We start from the raw sequence: 15740 nt of genomic DNA, 5'->3' as shown, positions 1-15740 counted from the left end.
ATAAGATTGAATAGTAATATTTTTTTTTTTTTTATAATTCAGGTTGGACTTGTGAAAAAATATTGTTTCTCGAGGTCAACATTAATAAATACAGTCCACTGGAAGGACGTTCATATGTGAAGCTGCCTCAATGTATTCAATGGAAGAAAGCTGTTGTGAATGTTCGTAATGAAGATCAATATTGTTTTGCTTGGGCTATAACATCAGCATTATATCCTGCAGATAGTCGAGTGTCCGAACTTACGTCATATCCACATTTTTCCACTGTTTTAGATGTCACAGGTATGGATTTTCCGGTTAAAGTTAATAATAAGAGTATCGAAATATTCGAAGATAGGAATGATATTTCAATTAATGTTTACGGTTTAGAGAGTACATTTGAGAAGGGTAAAATGAAGTATGAAGTGATTGGTCCATTGCGATACTCACAGAGAAGACTCCGGAGACATGTCAATTTGTTGTTTATAACTGATGACTCCGGTAATGGTCACTATTGTTGGATCAAAGATCTTTCAAGATTAGTTTCTAATCAACTATCAGCTCATAGACAGAAAAAATATTTTTGTGACGGATGTTTGATATATTTTTCTGATGAGAGATTGCTTTTACGTCATAATATGTATGATTGTAATCACATTAGTACCACAACACCAACTACTAATTTAAAGATCAATAAATATGGTAGAATGGTTGCGGAAAATAAACTAATGTTTGAAAACTTTGAGAGGCAAATGAGGGTGCCATTTGTAGTGTATGCTGATTTTGAATCAGTGCTTAAACCGATTCATGTGAATGAGCCAAATCCTGGAAGTTCATACACGATTAAAACATTCAAACATGCCCCATATTCATTTGCTTATTTGATAAAGTGTTCATATAATGATGATTTGACAAAATTTGTTACATATAGGGGTGTAGATGCAGCTCAGAAATTTGTGAGTAGCATTGAAGATGATTTGAAAGAGATACATGAAAATCATCTCAGAAACCCTAAACCAATGGATACACAAACTGTCGAAGAAGAAGAACAGTTTGTTGCAGCCAGAACTTGTGGTATATGTAATAAAGCATTTACTGATGGTGACGTCAAAGTAAGAGATCATTGTCATGTCACAGGAAAGAAAAGATCACATGCCGCTCACTCGAAATGTAATTTAAATTTCAAAATACCAAACTTCATACCTATCATTTTTCATAATTTAAGTGGTTATGATTGTCATTTATTCATAAAAGAATTGTATAGGAATAAAGAGAAAGTTGATGTTATCCCGCAAACTAAAGAGAAATATATATCTTTCACGAAGCATCTCTTTACACACAGCTATACCGATAAAGATGGTGTGGTTAGGAAGAATTATCTCAAAATGAGATTTATCGATAGTTATAAATTTATGACTAATTCGTTGGAGAAGTTGGGTGCAAACTTGACCTCCGATCAATGTTTGGAGATGCACAAACATTTCCCACAAATTGAGAAATTCAATTTGATGAGACAGAAAGGTGTATTTCCATATAGTTTTGTTGATGACATTGACAAATTGAATTATCCATTACTTCCGACAAAAAATCAGTTTTATGACACACTCAATTGTGAACATATATCGGAAACTGATTATGATAGGGCTAGAAATGTTTGGAATTTATTCGAGTGTCAGAATTTGGGGGAATACTCTGATTTGTATTTGAAGTCGGATGTATTGCTACTATGTGATATTTTTGAAAATTTCCGCACCACAAGTTTAGAGATATATAACTTAGATCCGGCACAATATTACACTGCACCTGGATTATCATGGGATGCCATGTTGAAGTTCACTAATGTTGAATTGGAATTACTAACTGACATCGATATGATTCACTTTTTTCAAAAAGGTATACGAGGTGGAATTAGTCAATGTAGCGAGAGGAAACATATAGCAAATAATAGATTTTTACCCAATTATAATCCCAATGAACCTTCCACATTCATTACATATTTAGATGCAACAAATCTATACGGTCACAGTATGTCACAACCTCTACCAACAAGTGAATTTACATGGTTGACACCAAATGAAATTCTTAATCTTGATGTGATGGATGTGAGTACTGATAGTCCGTATGGGTATGTATTTGAAGTGGACATTCATTATCCACAAGAGTTGCATGATAAACATTCTGACCTTCCATTTTTAGTCGAAAAAATAATACCACCTCGTACACAATCGAAAATTCCCAAATTAATTCCAAATTTGAATGATAAAAGAAAATATATTGTTCATTATAGGAATCTACAGCAAGCTGTCAAAAATGGATTGATTGTAATGAATACACATAGAGTATTGAAATTCAAACAATCATGCTGGATGAAACCCTATATAGATCTTAATACTGAAATGCGTAATAGGTCTAACAACAAATCTGTTAAAGATTTCTATAAACTAATGAATAATGCGGTGTATGGAAAGACAATGGAGAATGTAGATAATCGAATTGATGTTAGACTCGTTACACATTGGGAAAATATAAAGAAAAATATAGGTGCCAGCACTCTCATAGCCAAACCAAATTTCAAAAATTGTTCAATTTTCACTGATAATTTCGTTGCCATTCAATTGGGTAGAGTGAAGGTTCATTACGATAAACCATTATATTTGGGATTTTCCATATTAGAATTATCTAAAACAGTCATGTATGACTTTTTCTATGGATGCATCAAACAACACTTTGATGAAAATGTCTCTTTACTTTACACAGATACCGACTCGCTCATTCTTAAAGTAAACACAGAAAATTTTTATGAATTCATAAAAACTAACATAAGTAGATTTGATACATCCAATTACAGTATAGTTAACCAATTCAATATTCCAGTAACAAGTTCAGTCTTGGGTAACTTCAAAGATGAATTTCCAAATGATCCAATCATGAGTTTTTATGGTACAGGTGCTAAAGCATATTATGTGAAATCTGTTGATGGTGAATTTAAGAAAGCCAAAGGGGTTAAACGATCTGTAATAAAGAATGAATTGACATGCGAAGATTATCAAAAAATCGTCGAACAAGGTGGTATGATATTCAGAAAGATGAATTCATTTAGAAGCGTGTTACATGATATGTATACTGAATTGAAAAATAAAGTTGCATTATCATATCACGACGATAAACGATTTATCATTCCGAATACTACCCACACTCTTCCTTGGGGTCATAATGATATTGAATTTTATGAAAACGATCCAAATGAGAACATTCGTTGGATAAGTAATATTATTCAACAATCACAATCTCAGGAGACTCCATTGGATCAATTGATTAATTTATTATCTGCCGAGATCAATGATTGAAATATCATTCAATATCTTCAAAACCGGAAAATTCAATATTGATATTTATGTAGCCATTTATAATTAATAATATATGATAGAAGTAATGTGATATTAATGTATTATGTATGTATGTATATGTATTACTGTAATGAATATAAAATGATTAAAATTTTATTTGTATTATTTCTATTTCCCTAATCAATTACTGCAATATATAGTATAATGTAAATGACAGAAATATCAGTTTGAAGAGAATCATCGTAGAGTGCACAATGTCTAAAACAATCGATAAGTTTGGTAGAAAAAGAAAATGGGGTGGTAATGTCATTCGAGGTCCTCCTGGGAATGGTTTTAAATTAACAAAAGATGGTCATTATGACATGCAAAGGAAAATATTGAAAAATACAAGTGAACCAATTGACAAGAGTGATTGTGTAACTGTATCATATCTTGAGGGGGAAATTAATGGAGCAAAGGAAGTTATACTTCTAGCCCTACAAGCTGCAATACAATCCACAATAGGCAATATTGCTCGGGACGCCCGGCAAGCATTTGACGATAAAATTGCAGAGGCTCGGATAACTTTCACTCGTAAATTTGACAAACTTACAAGTGATGTAGACATAAAAATGTCTGACATAACAGCGTCTACAAATAAAAAATTTGATGCTATGTCAAACATAACAGGGACTACAATGAAAAAGTATGATGTACTGGAACAGAGAGTTGAAGTATTGGAGAAAAACCATAAAGAAGTTTTGGAGAGAAACTATAAAGTCAAGCCATCATCATCAGGTGGACTGGGATATCCAGGACTGAACATTAATCCAAATCATAGAATAATACAACCAAAACCAAAACCAACTGATGATGTATTAATGGAACCAACATGGTGAATGTATTCCCTCGTTAGGTTAGGTTAATAGTTACGTTAGGTTAGCTGCATAGTTACGTTAGGTTAGGTGTTAGGTTAGTATTCCCTCGTTAGGTTAGGTTAACAGTTACGTTAGGTTAGCTGCATACTTACGTTAGGTTAATAGGCGATCGCTTCGCGATCGCTTCGCGATCATGAAGCGATCGCTCAGCAGGCCGCTTCGCGGCCTGGGGCGCTCAACATCCACCACTTGCATCCGGGGCGCGTTTTTTGCCCCTTCTCGAAGCCCCGCCCCCTTTCCGAAGCCCCGCCCCTCCCCTCCCCGAAGCCCCGCCCCCCCCGACTCCCAACATTTGCGCATGTACACCCCTACCCTCAACGCGCATGTGCGCTCCCACCATTTTCCCACCACTCACGCATCGAAGTCGATACCCTCCGGAGAGCACTCCACAACATTCAGTTCGAGAAGTCATCTCATCGAGAGCAGTCCACTCCACTTCAAGGCAGTAGCTTCCGACGACTAACTTGACATTTGAGTAAGTAAATTAAGAATGTTATTTTTTTATATCAACTAACTTTGTATTATTTCTTCTTTTTCAGAATGGCAACCAATACACAGGAGGTGAATAATGCTGTGGCGTCTATTCTGCCGGTGTCCGCTGACCAGGAGGAGGCAGCATCTTCGAGAGCGGTGACGGGTGACCAGGCAACCACTTCGCGTTCGCGAGTTAGGTGTAGATCTTCTAGCCCTGACTTATTCGAGGAGGAGGAGGAAGTCAGGGCTGTGAAGAAGGTTTGCCAACGACCTGCAGCAAGGGTTGGTCCTATTTCAAAGTACCGAGCTACTTGCAATAGGACTAATCCTTATGCAGGTAGTTTTTCGACCTCTCGTAAGAGGGCCTCCACACCAGCAGCAGCACCAGCAGCAGTGGAAATTCCGAGGAGTCCTTCTCCGGAGTTGGTGATATTGTCGCCGTTGGTGACGCGACTACCACCGCTGCCAGCGACACCGGCGGATCCTGAGGTGTTGGTGCCACAAGTGCGACAGCCTATCGGAGAGGTGAGTGAAAAGATGAATACTTTTCTACAGAGATGCAAAGAAATAGAACATGCTGCCCGATCTAGTGAGGCCGCGTTGACTAACATGAACCGCCTAAAGGGTGAAAAGGTTAAGCGACGTAGGGAATTAGAGAAAGAAATGGCCGAACTAGATCGTGACATTGCATCTCTGGAGGAAAGGTGTGAAGCGGCAACCTCTTCGATAGAGCTACACAAAAGGTTATGGACAGCTATGGACCCTTTTTTGTAGATTAAGTATAAATATAAGATTAGTTTTAGGTTAGTTAGGAATATTTAATTATGGTAGTTTTAAGTTTATATTTGTTAAGTTTATATTGAATAAAGGAAAAGAAAGTGAAATAAAGGGTGTACACTGTTTTTTGGTTTGGTACACATTGAACAATGCGATGGTTGGAGCATTTTTCTTCACTTCCTCTTATTATTATTATTATTTTTTTATTTCAATTCCAAGTTCTTCTAGACAAATACCTCACATCAATTTTTGTGTTCTCTAATCACTTGTAAATAATTCCATGTGAAGAAAATTTAAAAAATAAAAAAATAGACATGTTTCATAGTGAAATCGACAAGTATATTTCATTTGTATTTTATCCATTCAAGTATCTCTTTCATTGAATATGTCTTATGTCACTTTGCAATTTACCCCTACTCATTGAATATGTCTTATGTCTCACTGCAATTTACCCCTACTCAATGTCCCACTCCTCTCCCACTCCCTCTCGAAAGTATAAAAGTAGAAATCATCTGATGAAACATTCAGTTGATCAGCTAGCATCGAGATGGAACCCGATTCAACCTCCGAACCCTATAGCTGCCCGGATCAGGGGTACAACTTCAATTACTGGGATAACAGCCAGGTACAGGTAGTCTCTTCCACCACGGAACCCCACAGTCCGCCATATGAATACCAGGATCACGACATCAGGATGCAAGTTCAACATGTCACTGGCAGTGACGAAGGACACTTGGACGATTCGGAATATCCAGATCCTGACGGATGGTGGGACCCTGCTTATGATGACATTGTCCCAATGAGCAGCGACGACGACGATGATGACGACGACGACTCTGGCGATGATGCTGATGACGAGCTTGACGTTAGACGTCCTCCACCATCCCCTATCCTCATCGAGGATAGTCCTCCGCCATCCCCAATCCTGATCGATGATGATGTCCTCAATTCCGATGATGACATATAATCATCTACTCGTCCATCATTTCCTTTCCTTTCCTTCCACGGAGTACACACTTTTTGGTTGGTGTACACGAGGCACTGCGAGGCTGGGGCAGTGTCTTCCTCCCTTCCTCTCCCTTCCTCCCCCTCTTATTAGTTTTTTTTTTCCATAATAATCACTAAGAATTTCTCCTAATAATCGCTCAGAGTTTCATTCTTGATGTTTTCGAATCTCAAACACTGTTCTACATTTCACCCCCTCCATTTCATTTCTTCCAATATAAATATAGCAACAATCCCAGTTCTATATCATTCTTCCACAATGTCGAGTACAGGACCCATCCAAGTACATGAAATAGATTCAACGTCTGATCATTTGAGTACAACCTTCGCTCAATTTCTGCAGCGAATCTATGATCTTCCTGATGATTTCGCAGAACGAGTGGAACAAGGTATTCAGGACGACATAGATGCTGTTGACGATAATAATGCGGATGATGTGATTAGTATATCATCTGATTCAGATGATTATGACGACGACGACATCATGAGTATATCATCTGATTCAGATGACTACTATGAGGATGATATCATTAGTATATCATCTGATTCAGATGACGATACCATAATTATTGTTTCTGATGATGAGGAGCGTTAGTCCATATCATTGCATGGATTAATAAAAAATAACAGCCCTTTTCAGGGCTACAATTAAAGACTGAAACAATAAAAAAATAGCTCTTTTCAGAGCTACCATTATACTTTCAAACAGAAACAGATTCATACCATTGTTAACATTATGTTAACATTATAATCTCAAACGAAATATATGTATGTGAAAGTATTCATCATTATATGCATATGAATGATTGACAAATGCCAACTTCAACTTTCATTTAAAGTAGTACTCATCATATGCATAGATATTCAATGACTATCAAATTCCAAATTTCGACTTTTCAGTCAAAGTAGTAATTTATTTGTCATATAATGTATAGATATTCAAAGACTAACAAATAGTAATTTATTTGTCATATAATGTATAGATATTCAAAGACTAACAAATTTCCAACTTAGACTTTTATTAGTCAAAGTATTCATTTGTCACATAATCTATGAATACTAATACAACTAACTACTGTTTGTGTGAATAATGTAGCCCTGAAAAGGGCTGTTGTTTTTTTTTTGACCAGTAGGTCCACGGTTATTGTGCCACAGGTTGGACATTATTACATATAATACATGTAGATACTCGGGTGAAGTTTGTTAGTGGCCTCTCGCAAGCTTCACACCAATTCTGTCCCATTTCCATAATTGAGACAGTGTTGTGGGTGTTGACATGGGCATACCACCCTCCATTATTGTTTCTATGCGAATAAAACCGAAAGCAGCACCAACATAGTTTTTTGTTCTCTCCATCTATTGTGCTGATCAATACGTATGCATCCAATGCACAATACAAATCCAAGGGATCTTCCAGTGTCTCACTGACATTGAGTGTTCGCATACCGATCCTCATAGCACCATCACCTTCAGTTGTGTCAGCTTCTATCCCTTCATCATCTCCTTCTTCATCCATGACCCTCTCAAACTCCATCACGTCATCATCTTCGTCGCTTTGGTTGGCCTCGTTTTCAACTTCGTCTATCTCATCTTCATCGACTCCAACATCTTCTGCTTCAACTATTACTTCCTCTAGCGGAACATTGACATCCTCATCATCTGATTCGTCTATCCAATTGTTTTCATCAACAGCAGCTATTCTATTTAATGCAGCATTTATTTTTGCAGAATTCATCTTGTTGTTGTTTGCTCACAGTTGTAGAGAGTGAATGAATGAACTCTAGGTTTGCAAGTCAACTTATATAGGAGGTGATGCGACTCCCACTTGACTCGTTTAGAGTGGAATAGTAGGAGAAGTTATCCCACTATACTTCCACATGATGTTGATTTGTATAAATAGAGATCGTAGGTATAGGAGAGAGCATTCAGAGTTTCTGTAAGTCATCTCTTAATATTTCTAATCGAATTAGTAAAATGCCGTTTCCAAAAGAGTGGAATGAAAAACCAAAAGTGTGTGTCTACCCAATGATGATTGCAGGGGCTATTGTGTGCTACTTTTGTCAAATAAGTAGACCTAAGGATTCAATCAATCCATGTACTGGTATGTGTAGTGATTGCGTGTTGCGGATTCAACTATCGCCTCCTTCTCATCCACCGAAGCGAACAAAATCGGATTATCGTCAACAACAGTTACAGTGTCTGAAGTGTTCCGAACCTATAATATTTAACAATATAGGTATCTGTAGAAATATTTGTGGTACCTGTGCTGCCGTTCCAACTCCACTGCAACGTTGTTTGCGTTGTGATACATATTCCATGAATTGTTGGAATCATGTATGCAATGCATGTAGAAGTACTTGGGATCTGTGTGAGAAGGTTGGTCAACTCTACCCCAATAGGAGAATCCATTTTTTTCAATGTTGGTGTTTGACGCACGAGCAACAACTATTGAGGAATAGAGTCAAAGAACGTTCCACATCCACAGAGACATATTAACATTTTTCATTTTTTATTATCGTTATTGTCCTCTATTATTAATAAATATATATATTTTGAATTTATTTGTATTATTTTCTAACATTTAAAAATACATGCATGCAACACAAAGTTTTCCTCTTAAATGACAAAGATTGTTACATGCGTGAATAGTTTAGTGAGAGAGCGCATGTGCCAGTTGATGAAAGAGCGCATGCGCTAGTTTATTTTCTTCTATAAATGGTGAGGTCTCAGTAACATCATCACCTTTCCTATCCACATTCTATTGCTATCACATATCATTCCTCAGACCTTAATAATCATGAGCTCTATGCCGCTATTGATTGCTGAAGATGGTTCACCACTTGTTGATATCGATCAGACTGATTTTGAAAATATTCCAGTATTACATTTATCGAGTCAAGATTCGATAAATGATTTTGATATTAACGACTTCGTTAACTTTGCAGATGTGCCAGAACCAAATGAGCAAATTATTATTGAAAATCCGATCGTTTCGCAATTATCATCACTCAAACACTCTTCATCTACCCTTCCTCTTGGTGTTGATAAGAAATCTAGAACAATCAAGAGGAAGGTTACTAAGGCATCTTCATCGATTGTCACTGACTTTAAAGAAAAGAAAGAATCCAAAAGTGTTGTGCGACAGAAAAAACCCGCAACGAAAAGTGACAGATCGAAGAGGAAGCCAAAAGGTACTCCTAAAGAAATGAAGAGTGATTTGAAAGCTGAACCGCTATCTTCTTTCAGCCCCCTCCATCGGTTTGGGGAAATGAAAAGGAAAGCAAAATGCCGTCTTGTAAAGGCACAGATGACTATTGCTGAACTTGAAAAAAGTGAGCGAGCTATTAATGCTAATAATGAAACTCTTGAAGCATTAGATGCCAAGATTGCATTAGCGAAGGTTGAATTGGCTAGAATGTCTAAAGATGCTGATGAACTCCGTTCAAAAATTGGTAAAGATAAGCAATTCCATCAACGTTCGAGAATGCAAGCTCAGGCTGAGCTTGAGGAGTCGACTAAGCTTTATGAGACAGCATTATCAGTGAGAGATAATTGGCAAAAAGAGTTGGATACTGCATTTCAAAGTGACGGCGATTAGTTTTGGGAATGATAATGTGTTTTCAATATCGTGAGTTGAAAAATATAAGCGGGAATGGAGTATACAATTAATTTGGTTTGGTATACACAGAACATTGCGAATGGCTGGGGCAATGTTTACCGCTGCAATATTTTTCAGTTCACATACTTATAATTGAAATGAAAACAATAATGAACTTTAATATTACTTTATTCATAAAAGTCACTATTATATACATTTAAACCATATTTGATTCATCAATCCAAGAATTTTGTTCGCTAGGAAGGCCTAACCACTTTACATATACTTTATTTTTTCTTCTCTTCAACACCTTCTCAATCAGATATACGTCAGGATTCTCGGTTCGTAATAACTCTTCTTCGTAAAAACATCCTCTAATCGGCTGTTCATTCATATCTTCAAGATTATAAGTCGTTGGGATGGTTTTATTAATTTTAACAATCTTGAATAGCTCCGTGGTAAAATTCGCAGTGTAAGACTTTTCAAAAATATGTTTGTATTTACTTATACGTACAATATCATTTAATTGGAATTTGGGTTTACTTTGTCTTCCTCCAATTCCATTGATACCCTTGAATTTTAATTTTGTTGTTGAATCAACATTGATGGGTGCCATACCTATTGTACGATGAACTTTATTATTATATCTACTAGTTATAATTGGAAGAATATCAAGCCATTTGTGGTGACCTCTCATCGAAAATTCCTTGTAGAGCCATGCCTTTATTGTACGAATCACTCTTTCTGCTATAGCTGCTTTCTTTGTGCTAAATGTTGAATAATGATTGATATTATATTCTCGCATGAGAGATGAGAAGCTTTTATTGAAAAATTCTTTCCCTTGATCGCTTTGTATGTGTTTGGGGGAGTATTTGGCTTCTTTCAGTACATGTTTCATTGCATTAGTTACTGTACTACCTGTTTTATCTTTAACTGCTACAGTCCACAGATATTTGGAGTAACAATCTATCACTACAAGTATATATCGGTATCCTTCATTACTTTTTGCATAAGGTTGCAGTTCAGCTAAATCTATTTGCCATAGATCTGCAAAACCTTTGATGGTGGTTATTCTTCTACGAAAATTACGTCTTGCAGGTTTATGTAATTCATTAACAACTTGTCGTTTGACATCACTTATTTCATTAGTCATTCTATTTCAATATGATTAAAGAGAAAAGGTGATAATGTTACTGCATTGAATGATGATGTGACAGTGATCATTACATGTGAATATGTTAATATATTATACCTTCTTCACGTAATTCTTCAATTATTGAAATTATTTCATTGTCATGTCCGGTATGTCCGGCTGACTTTGAAGCTACCAATAGTCGTAGGCGAGCAACTAACTCTTTCGGTGAATTCCAGTACACATAATTCACAGGTTTAGAATTATATATTTTCTCCATTTTCACTCGTTTGAGTGCTCCACCAATTTTACTTCTACTTCTTATTGGATATTGTCGTGAGTCTAATAGAGGTTTGATAACTTCACGAAATTTTTTAGAATTTGTATTTTTAAAACCATTCTTCAGATGATATTGTTTATATGGAGCATTCGTTATTTTCAATATTTTGGAATATACTTGACGAGTTTCTTCATTATCAACATCTTGTGGATTCTTCAAAAAAATCATATCATACAATTCTGGACTACCTGCGCATTCATATTTTTTCACTTTATTAGCATCCCAAAATGAAATGTTTCCATCTTTGAAATTTACCACTAGACTTCCCATTTTCAGCTTTTGTGTAATTGGATCCATACGTACGCCAAATGTTCCATCATATGCTGGATTTCTAGATTTTATATTATTCAAATGTTTCATCAAAACATCTTCACCACTTTCATTCATAACAGGTGAGATGTCAGGATCCGAGGAATCGATGTGGGACGATGATGGTGTTTCGAATAGAGTTGTTCTCATATCGTCTTGAAGTGTGCTCGTGTCACTATTCACAGATGATACACTACCAAAAGATTGTTTTCTTCCTATTGGAGTACTCATGGGATAATTTGAAGTAGATTGAACAGTTCCATGATTTGGTGATAACACTGGTGATTTAGAAGTAGCGTTTGATGATAAAACATTCAATGGTTTCATTATGGGCTCATACAATCTTTCAAGTGTCGTACGATTTTCAATATTATCATTCTTGATAGAGTTGAATTTCTGCCTGACAGCTTCTGTTGTCTCTACTAGTTGACGTTTCAAATTTATTTCATTGTTTTTATTTTCAGGATCTTTTTTTGTATTCATAATGCCCTTTTTTTGAATTAAAGCTTAATTCGTTGGTGAAGTGACCACTACAATATTCAGTGATCGAATAAGTTCCAAAAACAAGATCATGGGTATATAAAACTATCGAATCCTTTGCGATATCTACCTTCATCTATTTTTCTATCCTTATCAATGACTAGAAATCCATATTGGTCCTCCCAGCATTTAACACACATCAATTGGAATTGTTTGAATGTTACATCGGGTGAAACATGATCTGAATAAATGTGATGTAAATTCGTCTCATCTTGTTTGAACATTATAATGAAATTGGTATTGTCACGCACTAACTGTTTGGGTACCCGTGAATATGTCTGTGCTAGATAAAAACAATCAACATCCTTATGACGTCCCATACAGAAATATGATCTAATGATATCTTGCTTTTCACATATCACATCATCGAAAATGAAAACAGAATTAGGCTTAGCGTCGGAGGGTTCCACTATTTCTGCATTATTGCTGAATGTATAAAAACCTAATCCTTTTATAGGTTCCAAAACACTTCGCAAGTACTGATATTTAGGTTGATTGAGTGATTTCGAATAGAGATACACATTTCTAAATCTCAGTCCTTGTGGATGTGTTAATAGTGATATCATTGCATTCGTCTTTCCACAATTTGAAGGTCCTATAATGAGTCCTCGAACTGATGATGGAAGTAGTGGACCATGTCTGAATACCCTTTGTCCATTCAATCCACAACCAAATTTCTCATCTAGATTATCTACAGCAAACTTTTCTTTCTGTTTTACAATGCGCATCGTGCCGTGGTTGGAGACTATATAAATGTTATTAGCTTATTCATTTCAATGTGTACCATCAAACGATACGGACGTATTGAAAGTGATCGTAAAATTAAAAGAGGTTGTGGTTTTGTTAATGATTTAATAAACAAACTTCCTTTCGAATTACATCTACCCGGAGGTTATCAATACTGTGGACCGGGTACAAAATTGAAACAACGTTTAGCTCGTAACGACCCTGGAATCAATAAATTAGATATTGAATGCAAAAAACACGATATTCAATATTCTAAGCATCCATCCGATCTTGCAGCAAGACATTTAGCCGACAAAGAACTTGAATACAGCGCTTGGGATAGGGTTAAATCGAAGGACGCGAGTATTGGGGAAAGAGCAGCTGCATTACTTGTCACCAACATTATGAAAGCGAAAAGACATATGGGCATGGGTTGTAGTACCAATAAGAAAAAATGTAAGAGGAAACAAACGAAGAAAAATAAAATTAAAAAAGTTGCATTTGGTGCTGGGATAGTCCATAAAGTGCGAAATGTATTGAAGAAAGCTGGTGGGAATCAATTTGTGACGAATAATAGCAAAAAAGCTATCACTGTGGCATTGCAGGCGGCACGTAAATACCTTAAAGCTGCCGGTGGAAAGAAGAAAATCCGCACACCACGCATAATTCCTGTTCCCAAGATCGGTGGACTTTTACCATTGATACCAATTTTTGCTGGACTATCCGCACTAGGAAGTTTGGCGGGAGCCGCTGCTGGTATTACCAAGGCCGTGAATTCGGCAAAAGCCAGCAGAGCGGCTTTAATGGAAGCCAATCGTCACAATAAAACCATGGAGGCTGTAGCATTAGGCAAACGCGGAAGTGGAATATATCTCAAACCATACCGTAAAGGTTTAGGACTATATTTAAAACCATACAAAGCCACAAACAAAACAAAAAACTAATTGAACCCCTACCTCAGAGGCCTCTTACTGATCTCGATCTCAGTTATTATGCACAAAAAATGAAAATTCCACATTTTCGTGGTGTTTTTATGCGTGATAGATTACCATCTTCAGGTCCAAAACAAAACGAGACAGCTATTGTTAATTTAGATGGAATAAGTGGACCAGGAACACATTGGGTGGCATATAAAAAATGTGGGAAAGAAGTCACATATTTCGATAGTTTTGGAGATCTACCCCCACCATTGGAATTGACTCGATTCTTTCGAAAATGTTCGAATGTAAAAATCAAATATAACTATGATCGACAACAGAAATTTAATACAGTTCTCTGTGGTCACTTGTGCTTGCAGTTTCTCTCTAAATAATTTTCCAAATAAAAATGGATTCAACACCAAAACTGGATCGGGAGGCTATCAAGGGAATGGGGTTTTCACTTAGAATGTTTTCAAAATATGGTACCTTGAAAAAAATGGATAAAGTGATGCTTGCAAATATGCCTAAGGAAGTGATACTTGCATGTGTTGCACATGAGATTGCATATGTTTGGGAAAAGTTGCCTAAGCATCTGCAAGATGACATCGATATAATGAAACATAGATATTGTTATGAGCACCACCACCACGATCAAAATTCAGAATCGGATGTTAATGACGGTCCTATACCTCGGAAATCTATGTGTTGTATTTGTAATATAGAGGATGTGAATATTGGTATCAATAAAAATGATACTTATTACAATACAACACCTTCCAAAAAGTGTAAATTGTCTCAAATGTGCTGTTGCTGTGTACAATAATAAATTGAAATGTGTTTCAAAATATTCATCAGTCATGTCACGAAAGTTCGAGCTACAAGCTGTCGGGACAAGTGTCTTGAGTGCGGATTTTTTTCCACCAATTGAATTGGATAGGAACAGTCGTTATGGATTAGGACTTTTGGGATTCTATGGGTGCAATACAATCAATAATATAACTGAAGCTAATAACTTAGTTAGTTTTAGAATCAGTAATGACAACTCATCGATACCCCAAAAGTTGACAATTGAAATTCCATGTGGTGCTTATGAAATAGAAGAGATCAATGCCGTCATACAGAAACATATCATGTTCAGATTGTTTCATGATAAAAAACCAAATGATGTCGTTGCAGATGATAGTTTCTATCTACACGCCAATAATAATACATTCAAATGTGAAATGCGATCCAAATATGAAATTGATCTGACACATCCAAATTCAATAGCAGAAATGATGGGGTTCGCTCATGAAATATTTCCACCAAATCAGATACATGAATCATCATTACCAATAAACATTACAACTGTGAGACTTATCCGCTTAGATTGCAATATAATATCTGGTTCATATATAAATGGTGAAGAATCCCACATTCTTTTCTCATTCGATATTGATGTTGAACCTGGCTACAATCTCACTAAAGAACCACACAGTATTATATATATGCCTGTCAGTCCAGAAGGTCGTCAATTGATTCACAACATTACAGTGCGTATTTTGGATGAAAAAAATAACCTTATCGATTTTGGAAGTGAAGAAGAGATTTTCATTATTTTGGAATTGAAGAAAATCGAATAACTGTTGTTATGGGTTTCATTTATAATAGACAAAATCGCATTGAACAATCCCAAA

At 36.2% G+C, this 15740-nt stretch overlaps 2 protein-coding genes across 2 annotated transcripts in view; one reads left to right on the top strand and one right to left on the bottom strand.

Annotated features, from left to right (window-relative positions):
• Positions 1–15740, bottom strand: part of fz (frizzled class receptor) — a 258256-nt gene that overhangs the window by 46351 nt on the left and 196165 nt on the right. The gene's annotated exons all lie outside the window — the stretch shown is intronic.
• On the top strand, positions 3483–5586 carry LOC141479940 (uncharacterized). Its single transcript, XM_074169352.1, has 2 exons — positions 3483–4718; positions 4783–5586. The coding sequence occupies exon 2, from the start codon at positions 4784–4786 to the stop codon at positions 5489–5491; it is 708 nt and encodes a 235-aa protein (XP_074025453.1). The 5' UTR covers positions 3483–4718; position 4783; the 3' UTR covers positions 5492–5586.

This window comes from Leptinotarsa decemlineata, unplaced genomic scaffold, assembly GCF_025532065.1.
Source record: "Leptinotarsa decemlineata unplaced genomic scaffold, Ldec_3_MD MMD2_P_RNA_scaffold_5, whole genome shotgun sequence".
NCBI classification, from domain to species: Eukaryota; Metazoa; Arthropoda; class Insecta; order Coleoptera; family Chrysomelidae; genus Leptinotarsa; species Leptinotarsa decemlineata.
This window is presented reverse-complemented; position numbering and strand designations above follow the sequence as displayed.

Coding starts and splice junctions, on each gene's coding strand:
- LOC141479940 (XM_074169352.1), top strand. CDS start 4,784: ATGGCAACCAATACACAGGAGGTGAATAATGCTGTGGCGTCTATTCTG.